The sequence below is a fragment of the Esox lucius genome, chromosome 22, assembly GCF_011004845.1.
Source record: "Esox lucius isolate fEsoLuc1 chromosome 22, fEsoLuc1.pri, whole genome shotgun sequence".
Classification (NCBI taxonomy): domain Eukaryota; kingdom Metazoa; phylum Chordata; class Actinopteri; order Esociformes; family Esocidae; genus Esox; species Esox lucius.
In genome coordinates, this window is record NC_047590.1 from 1223310 (window position 1) to 1246102 (window position 22793).

General features: G+C 44.1%; 3 protein-coding genes across 8 annotated transcripts; 1 reads left to right on the forward strand and 2 right to left on the reverse strand.

Moving 5' to 3' along the window:
* Positions 1 to 509: 509 nt before the first annotated feature.
* On the reverse strand, positions 510 to 6339 carry gtf2f2a (general transcription factor IIF, polypeptide 2a). Of its 4 annotated transcripts, XM_010886790.4 has the most exons (10): positions 6007 to 6339; positions 5749 to 5822; positions 5491 to 5509; positions 4284 to 4428; positions 3566 to 3577; positions 2759 to 2812; positions 2342 to 2423; positions 2155 to 2254; positions 1767 to 1910; positions 510 to 858 (listed from the first exon to the last, which is right to left on the reverse strand). In XM_010886790.4, exons 1-10 carry the CDS (start codon positions 6070 to 6072, stop codon positions 727 to 729), a joined length of 828 nt encoding a protein of 275 aa, XP_010885092.1. In that variant the 5' UTR covers positions 6073 to 6339; the 3' UTR covers positions 510 to 726. The 4 variants fall into 4 exon arrangements, with proteins under 4 accessions (XP_010885092.1, XP_010885093.1, XP_010885094.1 ...); XM_010886791.4 differs by lacking the exon at positions 3566 to 3577; XM_010886792.3 differs by lacking the exon at positions 2759 to 2812 and having other exon boundaries at positions 6007 to 6338.
* A 126-nt stretch (positions 6340 to 6465) lies between these two features.
* Positions 6466 to 22570, forward strand: ercc3 (excision repair cross-complementation group 3). 2 transcript variants are annotated; one of them, XM_034289628.1, is made up of 16 exons: positions 6466 to 6708; positions 10491 to 10693; positions 11968 to 12204; positions 12429 to 12478; positions 13021 to 13156; positions 14492 to 14665; positions 14844 to 15048; positions 16063 to 16232; positions 16338 to 16482; positions 16817 to 17001; positions 19984 to 20186; positions 20506 to 20602; positions 20984 to 21101; positions 21222 to 21340; positions 21518 to 21664; positions 22031 to 22570. In XM_034289628.1, exons 2-16 carry the CDS (start codon positions 10652 to 10654, stop codon positions 22169 to 22171), a joined length of 2169 nt encoding a protein of 722 aa, XP_034145519.1. In that variant the 5' UTR covers positions 6466 to 6708; positions 10491 to 10651; the 3' UTR covers positions 22172 to 22570. The 2 variants fall into 2 exon arrangements, with proteins under 2 accessions (XP_034145519.1, XP_010885089.1); XM_010886787.4 differs by lacking the exon at positions 6466 to 6708 and adding an exon at positions 9972 to 10121.
* Positions 7440 to 9976, reverse strand: gpalpp1 (GPALPP motifs containing 1). Of its 2 annotated transcripts, none has more exons than XM_010886788.5 (7): positions 9730 to 9976; positions 9378 to 9543; positions 9133 to 9252; positions 8789 to 9026; positions 8392 to 8556; positions 8202 to 8297; positions 7440 to 8119 (listed from the first exon to the last, which is right to left on the reverse strand). In XM_010886788.5, exons 1-7 carry the CDS (start codon positions 9812 to 9814, stop codon positions 7901 to 7903), a joined length of 1089 nt encoding a protein of 362 aa, XP_010885090.1. In that variant the 5' UTR covers positions 9815 to 9976; the 3' UTR covers positions 7440 to 7900. The 2 variants fall into 2 exon arrangements, with proteins under 2 accessions (XP_010885090.1, XP_010885091.1); XM_010886789.5 differs by having other exon boundaries at positions 9378 to 9580.
* Positions 22571 to 22793: the final 223 nt, after the last annotated feature.

Below are 22793 nucleotides of genomic sequence, written 5' to 3' on the forward strand. Positions count from 1 at the left end.
TACTTCCAGATGTTGGTGGTTCGAATCCAGCAGGAGCCAGTAAAAGTTATTTCTGGAAAATCCCTTTCCATTTATATGTGGCCAAAGACATTCCCTGTGTTTGACAGAAACTCTGTCCATTATTTTTCTATAGTCTATAAAATGTGGAGAATGTGAAAGGGTCTTTCTGAAGACACACCCAGGGAAATGTTTTACAAAACCATTTTATTTATTACAGCAGTAATTAAAATTGACATTAAAAACAAAAACAATTCACACTGCGTCTGTACAGAACACTAAAGAGATGAGGGTTGGATGAAGGCATTGGTCAGATGTAGACGGTCAACTGAGTGACGAATCACGGTAAAGCTGCAGATGCTGGTAGAAATGCGAACCTAAGAAAGCCCTCCACTGTCTACTTGACACGAACGGTTCATAACATTTAGGTTCATCACCTAAATTCAAACTTACTGACTCCCCCGCCCGATGACCCAGGCGAGTTGATCCTAAAAATGTTCAGAGGAGTCAAGTGAAGCATCGGACTTTTACCAAATGTCCCTACCACAGAACCTTGGTCAAAATGGGTACACTATGAAGGGAATGGGGTACAACATTGTTGTGCAGCTTTTAGCTCAATTATGATCAGCGTATTAAAACTAGCCAACGCATCCCCAGTCCATGACCCCGTCATCCCCAGGAGGCTGTCCTAGCCCAGTCCGACCCCAGCCACAAAGCCCCGGCACCAGGCTAGTCATCCGCCTCCTTGGCCTCCTCCTCCCCCTGGTAGTGGCGGTACTCTGGTTTCAGCTCCCACGTGTTCTTATGGGTCCCCTTGATGTTGTAGATACCGATGTCACGCAGGATCTCCTTCAGGTAACTCTGAATACAGACAGACAGTTAGCAGACTTGGATTTTAAGCAATAGGGGCAGACATTTGGTTATGCTCAAACGTTTCTTTTTTTATTACTGACTTTATGAGCAAATTACCGACTTTAGGAGCTGACGATGAGCTACATAAATGTTTTATTTGGTATTTAGTTGAGACAGCTATTCCAACAGTTGATGTGGTATTCATTAGTCATGGAAAACTTTCTAGAACTGTAGGAAAAGGTTTAATGGAGCCTTCAAAACAAACTTGGACACTTCAAACCATTAGGTTAGTGACTTTCAGTTCCCATTTCCTAGTTGTCTTGAAAGTGTCGTGGAAAGTACCAGAATTTAACAAGACTGAACACCCAAATTGAACCATTATCAATAAAGCCTGTACGCAGGAAGCTACCATTGCAATTGAATGCAACAGGCTACTTGCTCTCTAAAACATCTTCCCATGAATCAATAGGTTGTTGGGGATGGGAGTTCCAGAGCATTGAATGTCCATTGTCAATCACCTTTTCAAGACGGGGGGCTACATGATTGCATCTTAAAAGATAAAATGCCATTTTTCAGGTCAAACAAAGATCTATTTTGCAGATAACCAGAGCCCTATTGACCTAGTTACTCAGTTGAATCAACATCAGCCTGTTTATACTTGATCAAATGTACTGCTCCACAAAAGCCACGATGCGATTGGTCGTTTTTGTAGTTGTTGCTTTGAACACGGAATCAGTTACCACAAGGTGTTTAGTGATGTCTCTACACTACAGCATTCTCCTAGTTACCACAGATTGCTTGGTGATGTCACTACAGCTGTCTCCTAGTTACCACCGGTTGCTTGGTGATGTCACTACAGCAGTCTCCTAGTTACCACAGGTTGCTTGGTGATGTCACTACAGCAGTCTCCTAGTTACCACAGGTTGCTTGGTGATGTCCACCAGGTCTTTGATGTTGTAGTACTGGTGCTTTTCGAAGGCAGAGAACAACATGTCCAGAACCTGCTGCTTGTCTGCCCTTGCTCTCTTCCCCTCCTCCTTCTTCTTCCGCTCATACTCCAGCTGAAGAGACACAACGCGTTTTACTATACAACAAGGTATTCCCATTCAAAATCCTATTTCCTCTAACCCTCCAAATCAAACCTCCTACTCCTGACTCTAAAATAGCATTTTCTATTTGATTGGCACCCAAATATTTTCACTTCGATAGATTGTGCAGCGGATTCTATATATTAGGACTTCTTGTAAGTCAAGTAATAACATGTACACCCACAGGGAACCACCACCACGTCATCACCAGTCTTACATTGTTGTAGTGGTTGGCCACAGGTTTGTAGTTGGTGGTGACAGCCTTTTCTAGTTGCTGGGACAGTCTCAAAGGCTTGGATAACTCTTCAATCTGGAGTCTGGGGACAGAAGAGAGCAATGAATGGCAGAATGTAACACCCCCCACACACACACAGACACACACACACACAGACACACACGCTTACCTCTTGAGCTTCATGTAGTTGTCACTAGCTGCCGGTCGGCATTCAGCCCTTTGCACCACGACTCCCTCCAGAGCTATTTTGTCTTCAGAGAGAAAAGACACTATTACAGCACCACACAAAATGGCCGACATTCATCTGTTCTGCTTCCCAAAAAGAAACAAGACAAGTCTAGGGGGTCGTCTCTGTCACACCTTCTCATCTGTTTATATGACATCCACAGTGGCCGTCAACATCACCACTCAGTCATCGTTTTGCCCAAAACCATTTAAAATAAATCAGCAGAAACTCCATCCTCCTCAGCGGTGAGGGTTTCTGCGGAGCAGCGCAGCACTGGTCTCTAACTAGCCGGAAACCTCATGACCTCCTGACCTCCAGCCCCCAACGCCCTCACGGAGACTGAGGTGGGAGGAGACTCACCTGGGCCCGCCCCTGAAACTGAGGTGCTGCCATCAGATCTCTCTTCTGACTGGCCTACAGGATGAGGGAGGAGAGACAAGGGGGAGGAAAGGGAGGAGGGGGGTTGGATAGTCAGAACCATCACGCCAGGGTCTAGGGGGAGGCGGTGGCGACGGGCGGCGATGCACACAAAACAACTCCGCGCGGGGATCTTCATCGTTTCACAACACTTTGAAGGGAGTCCACGCTTCACACAATACACTCCAACAAACACGCGCACACACACACAATACACTCCCACACACACACGCAAACAATACACTCCCACACTCCCACGCGCACACACACGCACACACACACACACACACACACACACACACGGGGCCTGGCTGGGAGGGAGGGCACAGCCTAGCAGAGAGGGAACACTCTGGAAGTGGACCAGATCATGCAGGTATCAGGAGGTCAAACCAGACCAGGCACTCCCCTCCACGCAAGACTGATACAATCACAACATTTGATTGATTGGCATTATTCCCATGTTAACAAGCTCTAAATGAGGAACAGAAGAATTTCCCGATCCAGATTGTATTGAGCGGATTCGTTCCCAGTGGATTGGATTGGACAGCCAGCAGAGCCACTGAGCTACAGAAATTAAAAAGCAACTAATCTGATCCAAATCAGCTCAAAACCAACACACACGATTGATACATAATCACAGCACAGAGAGAGAGACGGAGCAGAACACACTGTGTCAGGGCGATCAAGCTGCTGCCCCTTTGAAGGCGAAGGGACAGACGCACGCACACGCACACACAGAGGCCTACTCACCTTTAGATGGCTCTGAGGGGTAAAAGGTCAGTTAGCATGAAACCCAATGCAACTTAAACAAGGCATTTTAAACCAGAACACTATGTAACTAATCACTTATAGGTCCAATGTGGTCAAAAACGGATATGGCACCCAAGCACATCAAAATGTGTGGAATGATAAACGTTGTGGCGTGATGAACTGGACCAGTATGTTTTTGGACTCTGAAAGAGACATTTTATATGTTTCTTTTAGGCGGTATTTTTGTTCAGAGTAATATCAGCTGGTCAAGCAGAGCTTTATGCCTTCATGTGTAAAAAAGAAATGTTACTCAAATGGAATACCATCCTCTACCGGACATATATTTTTAGCACCAAATTTAATTAAGAGGAAGATAATGAGATTTTGGAAGGCTGCTTCCTAAAAATATGGATCAGCTTCATTTCTAGAAGGGAAAATTATATTTTAGATTTTACTTTTAAAGTAGGCCTAGTTCTTGCTAACCCCACTGGTCGGGCCTAGGGAGCCCCAAATCCCAATTTAACCCTGCATTTAAACAAAAATCAACAGACTGCAATGGTCTTTAAATAAATGATGACTCAAACATCACAGCCATCAGGTGAACTGCATCTCAAAGGGTGCCATTCTGGAAACGGACCAAAATTGTGAACCAAAATGGATGCCCCTCTTCCTTCTCCCTCATCATCTCCACAGCTGCAGGTTGGTTACTGATGCTCACCTGACTGAGTCTCAGTGAACACAGCCAGAGTTTGTCCTCCAACCGTCTGCATGGTGAACGGGTGGTCCCTGGGGGCCCGCACCCCGGACGGCTTGTCCCCCAAGCTGTCGATCATCGTCAGGTCCTCATTCAGAGTGAAGGACACCTGGCCGGGCACAATGAGTTGAGGTCATTTTGGATCAGAGGGCTGCATTACACAGCAGGACTAATGAGTTAGCCTGCTGACTTTGATATAACACCGGAAGGAGCTGGATTTCCTGAGCAAGTTGAAAGGTAGGCTAGGCACGTCCGGATCCTACACGGTCCAAACAAGTCTCCTCCTCTCCTTTTAATCAAGAACTAACTAAGGCACATGAGACATTACAAGTACAAAAAACTAGCAGGTGTTTGGCACTCCAGGGCTGCAGTTAATTAGTCCTCCTTTAGTGGTTGAATGAATCGAACTATGCTACATTTGAGCTCATCTCGTCTGAAGAAATATAAAGGTGTCTGAAACGTCACAGGTTTGAATCCCCCAAAACACCCAGATGAAAGGAATGTTGGTCAGCCCATGAGCAAGGCAGGAAACCATAATTGCACCTCTTCCCCATAATATTCCCCTTGGATGTTGCGAATAAGGATTAAATAAGAATTCATTCTTGGTTCTTGGCCTGGTTAAATAGCTTCATTTTTTAAATTGTTATAATGCTGACGGGGATGTTGTCTATTGTGGATATGACATGGTTAAGGGCTTTTTGTTGAGTGCCTGGGTATAGCCTATGCCATGGAATTCTATATTTAAGCAATAAAGAACAAAGAGGTGTGGTAGATGGACATTATAACATGTTCTTATCAACAAAGTGAAAGGGCGACTCAATCCAGCCATTATATTGAGCGTAGTTTGAATCCAGAATGTTGAGGTGAAAAATTACCCCAAGCTGTGGCAGTAAATGATCATGGGAATTCTCAGTCAACTATTATAATAAAATAATGGTAAAAACATCAACTAAATTGACATCTTATTGCAGTTGTAACCATATTATAATAGCAATGAGGCACCTTCTGGTATAATATTGCACACCAACGGTTGTTTCTTGGCAGGATAATGTACTGGCCATATTTGAAATGAGAGTGGCTTAAACGGGTCTCCAAACATTTGATGAAATCAGTTCTCCACAGGAAGTATTGATTTGTATGTTGAATCCTCAAATGTAGACATAATTATTACCTCTGCTTTTCCTTGGTTTCTAAAAAGACAAAAGAAGGAAACAATCTCATTACTTCACTTTAGCTAGCAGTGTAAACAAACAAGCGCCTGTCCAGAATGTCTCTGCATAAGCCAGACGTAACAATGAAGACGATCGTGACTATCTCCCGAAATGTTACTTGGCGAGACGATTTGGAGATAGTCTAAGTACAAACAGACTCGCTAAGTTAGGTTTTGGAATAAGCCTAGTCGTTACAATCATCCCATCTAAGTACATACTTGCCGATCCGGAGCTTTCCAACCTCTCCCCTGCCTGACGCTTTGGCCCATTGCTGGGACAGATATTTAGGCACCTGCAGGGAATAAACAGCTGTCCCTTAATACAGTGTGTGCATAGTAGTTACTGTACTGTAGATCGTAAACATGTCTCGTCCCTACCCATCCGATGCTGTCGTTAACTATAGATGCCGGCTAACATGTTGGCCAGTGTAGCTACTTAGCTAGCTAACCACTTATCGGAACGCGTTTCCTACGTACCTTTACCAGCCACACGCCAGTGTTTTGTTTAGCACCTGTTAAATCCACTTCTCCTTTCTCTGACATGTTCACAAAGCGTTAAAATCACCTCTCACACTTTATCATTACACATTCGTGGGGACAATAAATCAATGGAGCAGAGAGTTTGGAGAGAAAAATGTGCGTAGAGTCAAATAGCGCTTCTACATCACGGTTGCCAGATTTCACAGTCAGTATACTGAGCTATCACCCACAGACTGCATAAAAAGCCAGATTTTTTCTTCTTCTATAGAACCCTACTTGCAAATCGACCCACACGAGCCATTTTTACCCGCACACTGAATAGCCATATGCTGGAAACTATCCCGCCTGGCAACACGGTTCTAGCTACGCACACGCTCTGCGACGTCATGACGACATTAGCAAACCATGCCCATGCGCAAAAATACGTAATTGATCCTATCGTCAGAATCGAATTGTACATATACACAGCATTTCACTTGTTGTAATGTTACTCCTTGTGGAAGACAACAAACAAGAAAGCATATACAAACTCTATGCAACATTAAAATACATGTATATAATATGGGTGGTGATTTGACCGGGTTTGACCAACAAGCTTCCTTGCCTTGGAGTCACTTAGGAGTGTGACTGCTGATGACCATTTCTACTGACTGTCCATTGGGTCGCGCTTCAGCCCTGCAGTGCGCAGATACTAAGCAAGTATGTTGTCCTACCTACTGAGGTTGGGAGATGGCTATCTCTAGGACTGAATAATTCTTCTGTACTAACTGTATAGCCCTCAATCTCAACTGTTACAAAAATCCGTTATGGGTCGTAAATTGGTAGTAAATAAGACACGCTAGTACATGCTATTTTCAAGGTCACAGAACCTATCTTTGGATGACTCAAGAAACTACCATAAACGGTTATTTTATAGACCGTGTTGCTTTTTACAAATATCTTGGTATTTGGTGAGATTAAAATCTTTTAAAACGCATGTTAGTGAGTTGGTGAAAAAGCTAGTTTAAAATTGTCTTCCATTATATAAATCATGTCTGCATAGAAAAGATTAAGTCTGGTATATGTGGATTAAGAAAATACAGACCTGATGAGAAATCCGGTACTAATCTGTCAAGTATTCTTCATGTGTTCCCAGCAGTGTACCAATGTTGCACTGCTGGGTTTAAAACATCTGTGATGGACATGACCTCAGACTCTTCAGGGTACGGCCCTATAAAACCATTAGACTAGTGGATGCCTATAGTCCCTGCCGCTCAATTGGTAAAGCATGGTGTTTACAATCATAGGAGTGTGGGTTCAATTCCCAATTGGGAAAGTACATGCTAAGATAAGAGTGTGTTGAAATGTATGGTGGTTCATCAGTGACGAGGAAGGTGCAAAGCCACAAATACTATCTAGACGTTCCCTTTTCTCAGAGAAAGGAGAAAATAAACTTTTTCAAATGTTTTATCAACCAACTCACATACATATGAAAATAATTGCATCTCACAAAACAGCGGCTAAATGATAAAAACATGGAATCCATCGCACCACAGGTAGGGCTGCAAAACCAACATACCCCAGGAAGAAGAGCAGTGCCAAACAATACAAGTTATTCCTACACCAACTGTACAGCTCTGACCACATTCACTACAATGTAATCTGGTCATCTTGGAACAATTTTATAGAAATATAATGAATAGATTTGACAAATAATGGGGAATCATGTTCTACTCATTACTTTATATGCATTTAATCCTATCCATCTGGGAGAACTCTAGATATGCAACTTCTGAAAAGGTGGGCGCTCCACAGTTTAACTGCCTTGACATGAACCCGGAACGTTCCCATCAATAACTGGGTCAGGTGGACTATAACAGCTATTGCTGGGCTGCATCCTTTGTTGAGGCTGTCAGAGGAACATTTTCTCTTTGCTGTGTCCGAAGCGTGTGTTGAGTTCTTGGGACTTCTTCAGCAGACGCTGCTTCTGAGCCTCATCAAACTTGTTAACCTGCAGGTCTGTGTCACGGTCAAATGCCCGTCTCTCCACTGGCTTGGCTCCCTCATCCGCTTTCCTCTTCTTCATCTTCTTCTCGTGGAGGCTGATGAGAGACTCGCCACGCTTGGTTTCCTACCAGAGAAAAGACCAATGTCTCAGACTGGGACTGAAAAGAGGGAGGCATGCTAATACCGGAAGCAATACTGACACTTACATTGTACTTTGACACTTTCTCAGCCATCTGTAACTCTTTGTAAGACAGTTGAGGGACAGGCTCTTTTTCTTCACTCTTCTTACCCTCTAGGCGTTCCTGACAAGAGAGAGCGAGACAGGGTGTAAGAGTCACCAGGGATCCTGATCTGTTGGGGTGGTCTGCCCTACACATGTAGACCTGTGTTCCGCACCCTGAGTTTGCGTTCCCGGTCAGCGGGGGTGTCAGTCCAGAGCGATCGGTCCTTGCTCTCTGGTCCGGCCCGCTTCTTGAAGGTTCTGGCGCCCAGGCCGATGTGTTGCAGTGTGGGGGGAAGCTCTGTCATCCAGGTCTCTCTGGCCACCTCTTCCGGACCATCCTGGAAATCAACCAACAAACAAAAGGCTGTCAACTCATTCAACTGTTTCACAAGTAATCTCATCCATCTCACCAGGAAACATGATGGGAAGAGCAATTACAATTTGTCCAACAGGAACATTGTTGAGAAACATTTTGCACAGCCAATTAGGGTTTCCCTGAAGGTACCCTCTGGTGGGGTGTTCAAGTATAATAAAGAGAAAGTAATAAAATGTAGAAAATGTGTTGCTCACATTTATTCCCATCAGTCTGTCCTTCATCTTCTGCGCTCTGCGTTCAATATCCAGAGTCACTGAGTCCTGGATGGCACCTTGTGCTGGCATGGGCCCGATAACCTCTTCATCGCTGCTTGAGTTGTCTGCAGTGTAACCCGGGGGAAGGGCTGGACCAGGGAAATCATCTTCATCTTCATCACCATCAGCTGCTAGTCTGCAAAAGCCTGGGGGCAGGGCAGGCCCCAAAACTGCTGGCCTAAACAGAAAAGACAAATATATGAAAAAACAGTAAATCATGACTAAATTAATATTAAGACTAAGTGTTGTTTAAGCAGGGAGAACTTTGTTGTTGTCGTAGTTACCTCTCTGGTGAAGCCTGTGGTTTGGAGAACCCAGGAGGAAGAGCTGGCCCGAAGAAGCCATCCTCGTCTTCATCATCTGCAGTCCTTCTACTAACTCTCTCTTCCACCCTGCGCTGTTTTCTGCAGAATAAACCAAAGATGAGCTTATATCATGCTCTGTCAGTCAATGATTGACTGAGTGAGATTTCGTTTTTTGCACCGAATAACTAGAATTTTTGAAATGTACTGAGTCTGAAATGAGTTACTCCGTGGTGGGTCCATCCCTGCTCGTCCCGTGTCCGCTGCTCGTGTCATGCTCGCTGCTCGTCTTCTCTCGTCTTTTGAGTACCGCTACCTCCTCCAGCACGAACTCATCCTCAGAACTCGAGAGCAATTCCGGTTTGTACCCCGGAGGCAGGGCAGGCCCTGCAACTGTTGGGGAAGGTGCAGGCCCGATTAGGTAGCAGACCTGTCAGAACTTCCATTAACCATATAGTACGAAATCATCAAGCTATGGAGCGAATAGGGCACCATAATGGAGCTAATCTAACAGATTGATGCTGATGATAAAGTCAAAAGTATGTGCATGAAACCACACTAGTCACTAACGTTACTCACATCCGTCTTCATCATCAGAGTCGTCATTGCTACTCCTTCTGAACGACGGGGGCAAAGCAGGGCCTATTAAATCATCGTCTGACATTATACAATCTGATGTATAATCTTTTTTGCAGTAATAAGCACCTTGACGTCAACGTAGAACGAAGCGAAAAACTGAAAACCGATGTGACCTCTACTACCGGAAGTAAACAAAATTAACATCCAATGATCAAGGGGCATTCAGTGGTCACATGATTAGTTTTGCACTAGGAGGAAAGGGGTTCATCGCATCGCAGTGGGTTGTTGTGAGAATTAAACATGTTTCCTGACAGCGTTTAACAGCATTCGAAGAAAAAAATTGTTTTCGTAACTAGCTAATATCATGGGGAAGAAAGATAGGGGAGATCGAGGTGAGATTCTAGCTAGGTGAACTTCGAATGTTAATGTTTATCCAACTCTTCTGATGTTAGTGCTGCGATGGTATTGTCAAAGCATGATGCTAAGGGACTGTAGCTGGTAAAAAATATTAGTGTATTATTGTAGTATCTAATAGTTAGCTGAACAAACTCTGTAACGTCAAGATGTTGCATTCACTGTATTGACCTATATAACAGTTTTCGTCACTGTTTTGTGGAAACGCGATTTCTCTGAGAGATTTGAGAAAAATAACTTTCAGACTTTTTATCGATACATTTTGCACCCTTAGGAGTGTGGTTTGTAATAATCAGCCAGTTTCTTCCTGACACCTCTTCTGTTTGTTGTCGATCTTGTTCGTTTAGAGAGGAAGTCATCTAAAAAGCGTGTGTACGATGAAGAAGAAGATGACGAGGAGGCGCTTGGCAGTGAGTCCCAGGAGGCCATCCCGGCTGCAGCTGGTAAAACAGTAGATGAGTCGGGGATCAAGCTGGATGAGTATGGAGCGAAAGACTACCGACTCCAGATGTTGCTGAAGAATGACCATGGCTCACGGCCTCTCTGGGTGGTGAGTTTCACAGATCAAAGTTCCATGTCAACTCGGATCTACGGGCCCTTAAATTTACCATGTCATCTTTTGACAGCGCTTTAATGCACCCTAACTCCATTCAAACTCATGCTTTTATGACATTTACAGTAATTAAATCAGTGTTGAAAGAGGTCAATGTAATTCAACTAAAGCAATGGAAAGGCTGTTTGATGTATTTTTTTTATGTGTACTTCACTCTATGTGGAGGTAATTTACATTGTAGTCGTTTAGCAGATGCTCTTATCCAGAGAGATTTACAGTAAGTACAAACATTTAAAAGAGCCAGGTGAAACAACCACACAGTTTATTAGTAAGTGCATTGTAATCATTGTATGCATAATGGAGAATGATGCCTGTTTGGAAGTCAGTCCCAATGTTCATGTCAATGTCACCAATCAACTCTATTAAAGCTAAAAACAACTTTTACTATCACCACTATTTTCTGTATGCTAGCAGTTTATACAAATGGGAGGTAACATTTAGCAGTCTCTCCTGAACCTGACAAGGACAACTTCTAAATGTTATGAAATGAAAACAGCAAAAAACAAGATACAGCCTTTTGCAAAAATGTGTTATTGACAGATTTTATAAATATTCACTTTGTTTGATTAGTTTTTGATGGCCCAATGACAACATCCTTCTTTGTGTCCCCCATAATCTGTGTTTATTAATCTCTTTTCCCATCTAGTAAGACCAAACCTCTACAGAGACCACATCTATTAAGCCCAGACCTTTACAGAGACCACATCTATTAAGCCCAAACCTTTACAGAGACCACATCTATTAAGACCAAACCTCTACAGAGAGCACATCTATTAAGACCAAACCTTTACAGAGACCACATCTATTAAGCCCAAACCTTTACAGAGACCACATCTATTAAGACCAAACCTCTACAGAGACCACATCTATTAAGACCAAACCTCTACAGAGACCACATCTATTAAGACCAAACCTCTACAGAGACCGCATCTATTAAGACCAAACCTCTACAGGGACCACATCTATAAAGACCAAACCTTTACAGGGACCACATATATAAAGACTAAACCTTTACAGGGACCACATCTATAAAGACCAAACCTTTACAGAGACCACATCTATTAACACCAAACATCTGTAGATATCACTTCTTGATTATTTTCCCTCTTTTCTCTCTCCATCCCTCTTCTATCTCTCTATCCCTCTTTTCTCTCTCCATCCCTCTTCCTATTCATCTACTTTGTTCTCCCTTTAACCCCTACATCCCTCAGGCCCCAGATGGACACATCTTCCTGGAGGCCTTCTCCCCAGTGTATAAGTATGCTCAGGACTTCCTCATTGCCATAGCAGAGCCGGTGTGTCGGCCGATTCACGTCCACGAGTACAAGCTGACAGCCTATTCTCTGTATGCTGCTGTGAGCGTGGGCTTGCAGACCTCAGACATAGTGGAATATCTGCAGAAACTCAGCAAGACTTCGGTACCAGATGGCATTGTGCAGTTCATAAAGGTCAGTTAGTGAGCAGGTGGTACTTTGGCAGGTTCTGGGGAGGGAACTTTGAAGGGTTCTGGGGAGGGAACTTTGAAGGGTTCTGGGGGGGTGGCTTTGAAAGGTTCTGGGGAGGGTGGCTTTGTTGGTCTTGGTTGGTGTCGGGTTTGTTTGGGATGGCGTTGGGTTGGTGAATGATGAATGTAATGTTGATTAAGTCTTATCTCTATCCTCTCCTATTTCAGTTGTGTACGGTGAGCTATGGGAAAGTGAAGTTGGTGCTGAAACACAACAGGTATAACAAACTACACAAGAGAGTATGATTGACTACACCCTGAGACCGTGTTATTGACTACACCCTGAGACAGTGTGATTGACTAAACCCTGAGACTGTGTGATTGACTAAACCCTGAGACTGTGTGATTGACTACACCCTGAGACTGTGTGATTGACTACACCCTGAGACTGTGTGATTGACTACACCCTGAGACTGTGTGATTGTCTACACCCTGAGACTGTGTGATTGTCTACACCCTGAGACTGTGTGATTGTCTACACCCTGAGACTGTGTGATTGACTACACCCTGAGACTGTGTGATTGTCTACACCCTGAGACTGTGTGATTGTCTACACCCTGAGACTGTGTGATTGACTACACCCTGAGACTGTGTGACTGACTACACCCTGAGACTGTGTGATTGACTACACCCTGAGACTGTGTGATTGACTACACCCTGAGGCCGTAAGAGTACACAGTGAGACAGTATGGTTCATGTCTTTTAAGACTCTTAGTATTCACTGCTTTGCATAAGAGTTAATCAAAGAATGGTGTGTCAGGTACTTTGTAGAGAGTGCATTTCCAGAGGTGATCCAGCGACTTCTTCAGGACAGTGTGATTAGGGAGTGCCGTCTTCGCACCGCAGAAGGAGTTGATACAGACCTCATCACTGAGGTTATTCACTCCAAGTCAGCGGTACGACCATCTTAGCACACACATCCATAAATTAAAGCCTGTGGTATATTAATGTTAACATAATATATCTATATATTAAAGCCTTTGGTATATTAATGGTAACAATATATCTATATATTAAAGCCTATGGTATATTAATGGTAACATAATATATCTATATATTAAAGCCTATGGTATATTAATGGTAACATAAAATATCTATATTAAAGCCTGTGGTATATTAATGGTAACATAATATATCTATATATTAAAGCCTATGGTATATTAATGGTAACATAATATATCTATATATTAAAGCCTGTTGTATATTAATGGTAACATAATATATCTATATATTAAAGCCTGTGGTATATTAATGGTAACATAATATATCTGTATATTAAAGCCTGTGGTATATTAATTGTAACATAATATATCTATAATAAAGCCTGTGGTATATTAATGGTAACATAATATATCAATATATTAAAGCCTGTGGTATAATAATGGTAACATAATATATCTATCACATGCTAGTTATCACATGCTGAAACTGAGAAATGTTATTATTTTTGGAAGAATATATGGCCATTTTGAATATCCAGCGTTTCTGGATCTTGTTTATATCTGGTAGTGTTTTAACAAGCATTTGTGGATGCTACAATGTACTGTGTTCACAGACAATGGTTTTCGGAAGTGTTCCTGAGCCCATGTGTCTGTTTTTAATGCAATGCCGCCCGAGGGCCCAAAAATCACGGCCCTCCAATGTTGGTTCTCGGCCTTGTCCCTTGCATACAGAGATTTCTCTGGATTGACTGAATCTTTTAATGATATTATGTACCTTAGATGATGAGATCTCCAAACTCTTTGCAATTTTACATTGAGAAACGTTAGTCTTTCACAGTGGTGAAACCCTCCCTATCTTTACTTCTGAAAGACTCATCCTCTCTGGGATGTTGTATTATGTTACTAACCTCTGGCCAATTAATCTAATTCGTTGTGAGATCTTCCACCAGGTTTTCTTTTGCATAACACAACTTTTGCTGTCTTTTGTCACCCCTGTCCCAGCTTTTTTTAAATGTGTATCTGGCATCAAATTCAAAGTGGGCATATATTTTTTAAGAAACAATAACATTTCTCAGTTTCAACATTTGATATGTTGTCTTTGTACTATTTTCTATTGAATATAGGGTTTACATGATGTACACATCATTGGGTTCTGTTTTTATTTACATTTTACACAGCTTTTTGGAACTATATATTAAAGCCTGTGGTGTTTTAATGGTAACATATCTATATATTAACTATATAAAGCCTGCACTGTACTAAAGGTAACTTAATATTGGTCCTTGGCAGATCTCGAGGTCCCTGCAGGATAATGGAGCAGGGACCTCTTCATCAGCGGGCCCCGAGGGCCAGGAAGCAGGGACTCCGCAGGTACCAGAGGACATCTTCAGCTACTACGAACAGATGGACAAGGAGGAGGAGGAAGAGGAGGAGACACAGACGGTGTCATTCGAGATACGGCAGGTTAGAATCGAGGGGCAGAATTTACACCTCACGTTTTAAACCTTAACTGAGCACTTCTCTTTGAATGTGTGACGTCCTGTTTTTCCCTTTATCCATTTACCTCCTTCCCCTATCCATCTCTCTCCCCAATCTCTTTGTAATTCCTCCCTTCATTCCCTGCCTCCATTTTTCCGTCCAGGAGATGATCGAGGAGCTCCAGAAACGCTGTATTAACATGGAGTATCCTCTATTGGCTGAGTATGACTTCCGGAATGACACTGTGAACCCTGACATCAACATGGACCTGAAACCAACGGCCGTCCTACGACCTTACCAGGAGAAGAGCCTCCGTAAAATGTTCGGCAATGGCCGGGCCCGTTCTGGAGTCATTGTACTGCCGTGTGGTAAGAGACTGGGATGGGGCAGGGAGGGGAGTGGGGGGATCAAGGATTCCTGCAGCCGCTCGAGGTCTGACGTGTCCCTGTGTTCAAATCGTGATCAAAATCAGTTCATGATCCGTATCAATGGAGTTTCTCTGAAACTCTTTGTCTCAGAGCATGGGCATGTTTGTCTCAGGGCATGGGCATGTTTGTCTCAGGGCATGGGCATGTTTGTCTCAGAGCATGGGCATGTTTGTCTCAGAGCATGGGCATGTTTGTCTCAGGGCATGGGCATGTTTGTCTCAGAGCATGGGCATGTTTGTCTCAGAGCATGGGCATGTTTGTCTCAGAGCATGGGCATGTTTGTCTCAGAGCATGGGCATGTTTGTCTCAGGGAATGGGCATGTTTGTCTCAGAGCATGGGCATGTTTGTCTCAGAGCATGGGCATGTTTGTCTCAGAGCATGGGCATGTTTGTCTCAGGGAATGGGCATGTTTGTCTCAGAGCATGGGCAAGTCTATGAAACATTGGAAGGCTTGGATGGTTTTGGTTGTTTTCAGATGTCAAATACAATGTTAAGAAAGATACTCTGAGGTAATATGTTGTCTCACCACAAGGTGTCACCTGAACATAACATGATGTATTTCTGATCAGGAAATATGGAAAAACCTGTTTCAGTAGAAAACTTGGCTGACAGAGAAATAGGACCCGCCCCCACTGTCAGAATGATCATCTTACATGTTCATATACAGACCGGATACAACAGCTGAACCTGTCTCCCCCATGCCCCATCTCTCCCCTATGCCCCATCTCTCCCCCATGCCCCATCTCTCCCCCATGCCCCATCTCTCCCCCATGCCCCATCTCTCCCCCGTGCCCCATCTCTCCCCCGTGCCCCATCTCTCCCCCGTGCCCCATCTCTCCCCCGTGCCCCATCTCTCCCCCGTGCCCCATCTCTCCCCCGTGCCCCATGTCTCCCCTCTCCGCCCTGTCTCCCCTCCCCGCCCCCTGTCCCCTCCCCGCCCTGTCTCCCCCCAGGTGCGGGTAAGTCTCTAGTTGGGGTAACTGCAGCCTGTACGGTGCGTAAGCGCTGCCTGGTTCTGGGGAACTCGTCCGTGTCTGTAGAACAGTGGAAGGCCCAGTTCAAGATGTGGTCCACTATTGACGACTCACAGATCTGCCGCTTCACTTCAGATGCGAAGGACAAGGTTGGGGGGCAGCTCACCTGTCTTTAGTTTTTTATCATTTTTCATTTTGTTGTTTTAACACAGTGAGTTTTACGCTGTATGTCCTTCAAAAATGTGGTGTTGTAGCCGATTGGCTGCTCGGTGGCCATCAGTACCTACAGCATGTTGGGGCACACCACCAAGAGGTCCTGGGAGGCTGAGAGAGTAATGGAGTGGATGAGGAGTCAGGAGTGGGGACTGATCATCCTGGACGAGGTCCACACCATCCCTGGTGAGTCTGATTGTCTAGAGGTCAGGGGTTAAGGGACAGGATTTATGGGATAGATGCAGTGGCTGATTAAGTTGATGAGGAGCAAGGATCAGGTCCAACCCACCCGGGTTCTAGGTTCTCCTGGTCTGAGGTTCTCTAGGTCTTGGTTGATAGTTCATAGTTTTACATTTCTGTAGATAAATACCTCAGTGATATTAGGATCAGAGAAGACACTCAGTCCTCATGCATGTTCTCTGACCGTCCATGTTATTCCCATTGCTATCCTTTCCCTACAACTGGACTACGGCCTTTGAGTCACATGGTGGTTTAAGTCTCTTTCTCTGTCTGTAATCAGCCAAGATGTTCCGCCGGGTCCTGACCATTGTCCAGGCCCACTGTAAGCTTGGTCTGACAGCCACGCTGGTTCGAGAGGATGACAAGATTGTAGATCTCAACTTCCTAATCGGGCCCAAGCTGTTTGAGGCTAACTGGATGGAGCTGCAGAACAATGGATACATCGCTAAGGTCCAGTGTGCTGAGGTTAGTCTATAATACATCACTAAGGTCCAGTGTGCTGAGGTTAGTCTATAATACATCGCTAAGGTCCAGTGTGCTGAGGTTAGTCTATAATACATCACTAAGGTCCAGTGTGCTGAGGTTAGTCTATAATACATCACTAAGGTCCAGTGTGCTGAGGTTAGTCTATAATACATCACTAAGGTCCAGTGTGCTGAGGTTAGTCTATAAGACATCACTAAGGTCCAGTGTGCTGAGGTTAGTCTAAAATACATCACCGAGGTCCAGTGTGCTGAGGTTAGTCTATAATACATCGCTAAGATCCAGTGTGCTGAGGTTAGTCTATAATACATCGCTACGGTCCAGTGTGCTGAGGTTAGTCTAAAATACATCACTGAGGTCCAGTGTGCTGAGGTTAGTCTATAATACATCACTAAGGTCCAGTGTGCTGAGGTTAGTCTATAATACATCGCTGAGGTTAGTCTATAATACATCACTAAGGTCCAGTGTGCTGAGGTTAGTCTATAATACATCGCTGAGGTTAGTCTATAATACATCACTAAGGTCCAGTGTGCTGAGGTTAGTCTATAATACATCACTAAGGTCCAGTGTGCTGAGGTTAGTCTATAATACATCACTAAGGTCCAGTGTGCTAAGGTTAGTCTATAATACATCACTAAGGTCCAGTGTGCTGAGGTTAGTCTATAATACATCACTAAGGTCCAGTGTGCTGAGGTTAGTCTATAATACATCACTAAGGTCCAGTGTGCTGAGGTTAGTCTATAATACATCACTAAGGTATCGCCCAACATTTTGACACTTGAGACTCACAGATGCCATAATTGCACAGACAGAAAGTGGAGACAGTTTCCACCATCTCCTCTCTGGGGTTTTCACTGTTGTTGCTTGCACCTTGGGGTTACAGGCTGGGTGTTTTGTAAAAACACCTTGTGACAACTGCTGCTGTAAAAAGGGATTTATAAATACATTTGGTTGGTGAGGCCCACCTTCTTTTGGAACCTGTCGGCTGTTATCCTTAATCCAAAAATCTCACGGTGAGGAGTTTGTTTATAACCCTGGGGATTCCCCCAGTTTACTATGGGATCTAAACAGGATGAATTCAGTTTACTATGGGATCTAAACAGGATGAATTCAGTTTACTATGGGATCTAAACAGGATGAATTCAGTTTACTGTGGGATCTAAACAGGATGAATTCAGTTTACTGTGGGATCTAAACAGGATGAATTCAGTTTACTATGGGATCCAAACAGGATGAATTCAGTTTACTATGGGATCCAGTTTCACTCCGGTGGAGTGACATCTTAATGTTGGATAACGGTTTCCTAACATTTACAGGTTCTTCATACTGTGTTCATCCTGTTTGAGACACAAGTAATCAGAGAGAAGGTCAAACCAGCAGCAGGAACCTTGTTATAACACAGCTAATAGGAATCCTATTTAACTAAATCCAGACACATTGTGGGCTGGGGCTTATCTCACCGTACTGGAAGCTTACCAGATCAGGATAGTTCGTCCTGGGTGGAGATCAGACGTTACCCTTCAACAAGTTCATAGAATGATGACTTATGTAAAGTGAAGGTGTAAACTCTGGTGTCCTAGCAACAATCTTACCCTTGCCCTAAACATCACGGTCACCTAATCAAGCCCTCCATCAAATTGGCTTAAACCTAATCCGATGACATCAGAATAGTAATTATTACTTCTGCCAAATCTGTAATTAGCCTTTGGATGCCCACAAACCCTATTTCCGTGTTTCCCACCTGAGCATGTCACCACCCAGGTCAACCTATAAATAATCTAGATGTACATGCAACTGTATCTTGTGCACCTTTTTGTCGGGATATATGTGTATGTTATGCTTCATTGGAAAGTGGTGATAGATGGGAGATGTTTGTTTGAAGAGCGGTAGGTCAAATTGAACACAAAGCTACAGCAGGACATGTGCATGGAAGACCGTCTTTAACAGCCTCAGGAGGACATGTGCATGGAAGACCGTCTTTGACAGCCTCAGGAGGACATGTGTATGGAAGACCGTCTTTAACAGCCTCAGGAGGACATGTGTATGGAAGACCGTCTTTAACAGCCTCAGGAGGACATGTGCATGGAAGACCGTCTTTGACAGCCTCAGGAGGACATGTGCATGGAAGACCGTCTTTAACAGCCTCAGGAGGACATGTGTATGGAAGACCGTCTTTGACAGCCTCAGGAGGACATGTGTATGGAAGACCGTCTTTGACAGCCTCAGGAGGACATGTGTATGGAAGACCGTCTTTAACAGCCTCAGGAGGACATGTGTATGGAAGACCGTCTTTAACAGCCTCAGGAGGACATGTGCATGGAAGACCGTCTTTGACAGCCTCAGGAGGACATGTGCATGGAAGACCGTCTTTGACAGCCTCAGGAGGACATGTGCATTTACACAAACACAAACTAGATCAGGACATTCTCTGAGCTGTCTTCGTCCTACTGTGTAAACTATAAGCCTCGTTCCTTATTGTTTGAACTACCTTTTGAAGACCTGGTCAGATCAGTACATGAAGGAAAATACCTGGCAGAAACTCAAGCTACCTACTCATTGACAGCAGAGCATAAACCATTATTGAGTCATAAGAACATTTTAAATGGTCATAGAAATCTACAGCTCTGCTCAGCATTTGTAGATATGGATTAGATTTCAGGTTAAGACGCAGCATTGGTCTAGGATTCTGTGCAGAGGGTGGGCCAGAACATCAAGATGCCTCTCTAACTGGAGGTCGTTTTTTTCCCTGCGGGCCGTTCTGGGTCAAAAAAGGCTCTTGCCCCATGTACCGTTCTGGAAACAAGCAAGGCTGTTGCCATACGGGCCGTTCTGGGTCATGGAAGGCTGTTGCCATACGGGCCGTTCTGGGTCAGGCAAGGCTGTTGCCATACGGGTCGTTCTGGGTCAGACAAGGCTACTTACTTATGTGGAGTTATCTCAGATTCATCTTTTTTCTTTGTCAAGGTTTGGTGTCCAATGTCGCCTGAGTTCTACCGGGAGTATGTGGCCATCAAGACCAAAAGGCGCATCCTGCTCTACACAATGAACCCAAACAAATTCAGAGCCTGCCAGTTCCTCATCAAGTTCCATGAGCGACGCAACGACAAGATCATGGTGTTTGCTGACAACGTCTTCGCTCTGAAGGAGTATGCCATCCGGCTCAACAAGTAGGTGGACAGGGAGTGAGACACACTTCAATGTTAGGAAGTAGAAACACAAGCATGCCGCTTCACCACGACATTCAATCTGCCTGCCAGTCATGCAATCTACACACATGCACAGACACGCACAGACATGCACAGACAGGCACAGACACATAGTTGTCCACCGCTGTGGTCACTGAAATTGAGTTGTGGCGACTCTTTTATTGCTTCAGTAACATTTCATGATGGATGGGTTGAGTGATTGATGGATTAACTGATATATTGGTGGATTAACTGATATTGGTGGATTGGACGGATTCATGTGATGTCCCTCTTCCTACAGGCCATATATCTATGGCCCCACATCTCAGGGAGAGAGAATGCAGATCCTGCAGAACTTCAAACATAACCCCAAGATCAACACCATCTTCATCTCCAAGGTAACCAGCTGTTCTGTAATACCTCTGTGGTTCGACCCACCCTGTTTACATGTGATGCTTTACCACAGGCAACATCAAAAAAATATCCAACCGCAAATTCATGTCTATGAAACATCCTGCGCACCAATTAAAGAACCAGCTGAAAGCTAGGATAGAGGATTATTTGTTTTTAGCTGATAACTAGTTAATTAAGTAAATTTACTTGCTTCAGGGTTTTGTGGTTGTTCCAGGTAGCTTCTTAAAATGTTTGAACCAACTGTAAAACACTGGATAAGTGTCTGTTAATTGATAAAACGCAAAACGTAAACATTTATGAATGGAGGTATCTCTATGTCCCTCACTGCCTCTCTCCCTGTCCCTCTCTGCCTCCATTACTTCTAGGTTGGTGATACTTCCTTTGATCTACCAGAGGCCAACGTTCTCATCCAAATCTCCTCTCATGGTGGCTCTCGCAGACAGGAGGCCCAGAGGCTGGGCAGGGTGCTACGAGCCAAGAAAGGTGCGTGCGCGCACACCTCCTGGATTGTTGGTCTGGGTTAAGGCCATCCTTGATTTGACTCTTAGTTGAATTATGACCGTTTCCTCATCTGTTTCCTGTGTCTCCCGTTCACACACACAGGAATGGTTGCGGAGGAGTATAACGCCTACTTCTACTCACTGGTGTCTCAGGATACTCAGGAGATGGCTTACAGCACCAAGAGACAGCGCTTCCTGGTGGACCAGGGATACAGCTTCAAGGTCTGTTTACTACAACTAGGACTAAAACCATTACCTCACATCACCACCGTCTACATCGCCACAACGGTCTTGAGGCCTCAAACAAGTTCTCAGGATCTGCTCCATTCACACTTCTATTCTCCTCATTCATGATATGTTTGTTACCAGTCAGATCCCTAACGACCTCTTCTCCTGCAGGTGATAACCAAGATGGCGGGGATGGAGGAGGAGGATCTGATGTTCTCCTCCAGGGAGGAACAGTATCAGCTGCTCCAGAAGGTCCTGGCTGCTACAGACCTGGATGCTGAAGAGGAGGTGGTGATAGGAGAGAATGGACGGCCAATGGTAAGGACACATTTTACATTTCAACCAATCTGATTCATCCCTACTTCTTGTCATGGGAAACACATCTTGCTAGGAATTAAATAATAGGGAAGTAATTTTCCTGACGGTTACAAATCTATTAAAGTTTGCGAACCATTAATGTGTTTCAGTTCTGAGGTAATAATTGACTGGAAGTCATATCTTCTGATCTATAGCTTCTAATTGCTAACTTAGTGGTCAGTAGCAACCTGGAATACCTCTGGCTCTAAACTCAAAATTACCCCATTGGTTCCTATATTCTCCATTTGGTTCTAAACTCAACGTTACCCAACTGGTTTCTACATTCTCCATTTGGTTCTGGTTCTAAACTCCCTCTCCGCCCTCCAGTTCCAGCGGCGCCCTGGCACCATGAGCTCCATGTCGGGGGCGGACGACGCGGTCTACATGGAGTATCGTTCCAGAGGCAGCAAAGCCCATATGGGCAATAACATCCATCCTCTGTTTAAGAGATTCAGGAAAGGCCCATAAGACCTGACGGAGAGCACTAAACAGGAACTAGAGTGCCGTTTGGGAGTTGGAGACTTGGGACAAGCTAGAAGTACATCCCCTAGACCAGACCCTGCCAGGACCTCTATGTTCCCTGTGTGTTGCAGAAAGAACGCTGTTCTGTTTAACTTCAAATTTGACAACAACAACTGCAAAAAGTCTGAGAAGAATATTCTGATAGCATAAAGATGTACAACTGTCCAATATCATGGTTTTAGGACATTGTTCTTTGCTGCTTTGCAGATGTTTTGTTGTCGAGAACTGTGAATAGGTCCTCAGTTATTTGTTTTGCCGTTTGTATCCTAATGTTATTATTTCATTTTTTATCGTCTTGGCAATGTTTCCATGCAATCTGATAAATAAAACAACATTTGGGGTATAGTTTTGTACTGAATACTTATTTCTTTCCAGACTCAATCACATTCAAATCCAAACCTTTTACTGGTGCCCACTACCCCAGCTGGGCCTCTTCCATGCCTGTCGTATCAGTGTATTTATTTGGACAGAAACATGCGTTACTGTCAATAATCCTGCTAGAATAGTACAATTCCGGTATTTTCTTGTAATGTTCTATTTTTGCATTGTCAGTAGGTGCAGGTCAGTA

Bases quoted from the DNA above. Each gene is read 5' to 3' on its own strand.
- gtf2f2a (XM_010886790.4), bottom strand. From the start codon at position 6,072: ATGTCAGAGAAAGGAGAAGTGGATTTAACAGGTGCTAAACAAAACACT. The intron at 5,823-6,006 runs GTACGTAGGAAA...TATTCCCTGCAG, and splicing joins CTGGCGTGTGGCTGGTAAAG to GTGCCTAAATATCTGTCCCA. The intron at 2,424-2,758 runs GTGAGTCTCCTC...TTCTCTCTGAAG, and splicing joins AGTTTCAGGGGCGGGCCCAG to ACAAAATAGCTCTGGAGGGA.
- gpalpp1 (XM_010886788.5), bottom strand. From the start codon at position 9,814: ATGTCAGACGATGATTTAATAGGCCCTGCTTTGCCCCCGTCGTTCAGA. The intron at 9,544-9,729 runs GTGAGTAACGTT...CTTCCCCAACAG, and splicing joins CTCTGATGATGAAGACGGAT to TTGCAGGGCCTGCCCTGCCT. The intron at 9,253-9,377 runs GTAACTCATTTC...TTTATTCTGCAG, and splicing joins AGGGATGGACCCACCACGGA to AAAACAGCGCAGGGTGGAAG.
- ercc3 (XM_010886787.4), top strand. From the start codon at position 10,094: ATGGGGAAGAAAGATAGGGGAGATCGAG. The intron at 20,187-20,505 runs GTAGGTGGACAG...CTCTTCCTACAG, and splicing joins TATGCCATCCGGCTCAACAA to GCCATATATCTATGGCCCCA. The intron at 21,102-21,221 runs GTGCGTGCGCGC...TCACACACACAG, and splicing joins GGTGCTACGAGCCAAGAAAG to GAATGGTTGCGGAGGAGTAT.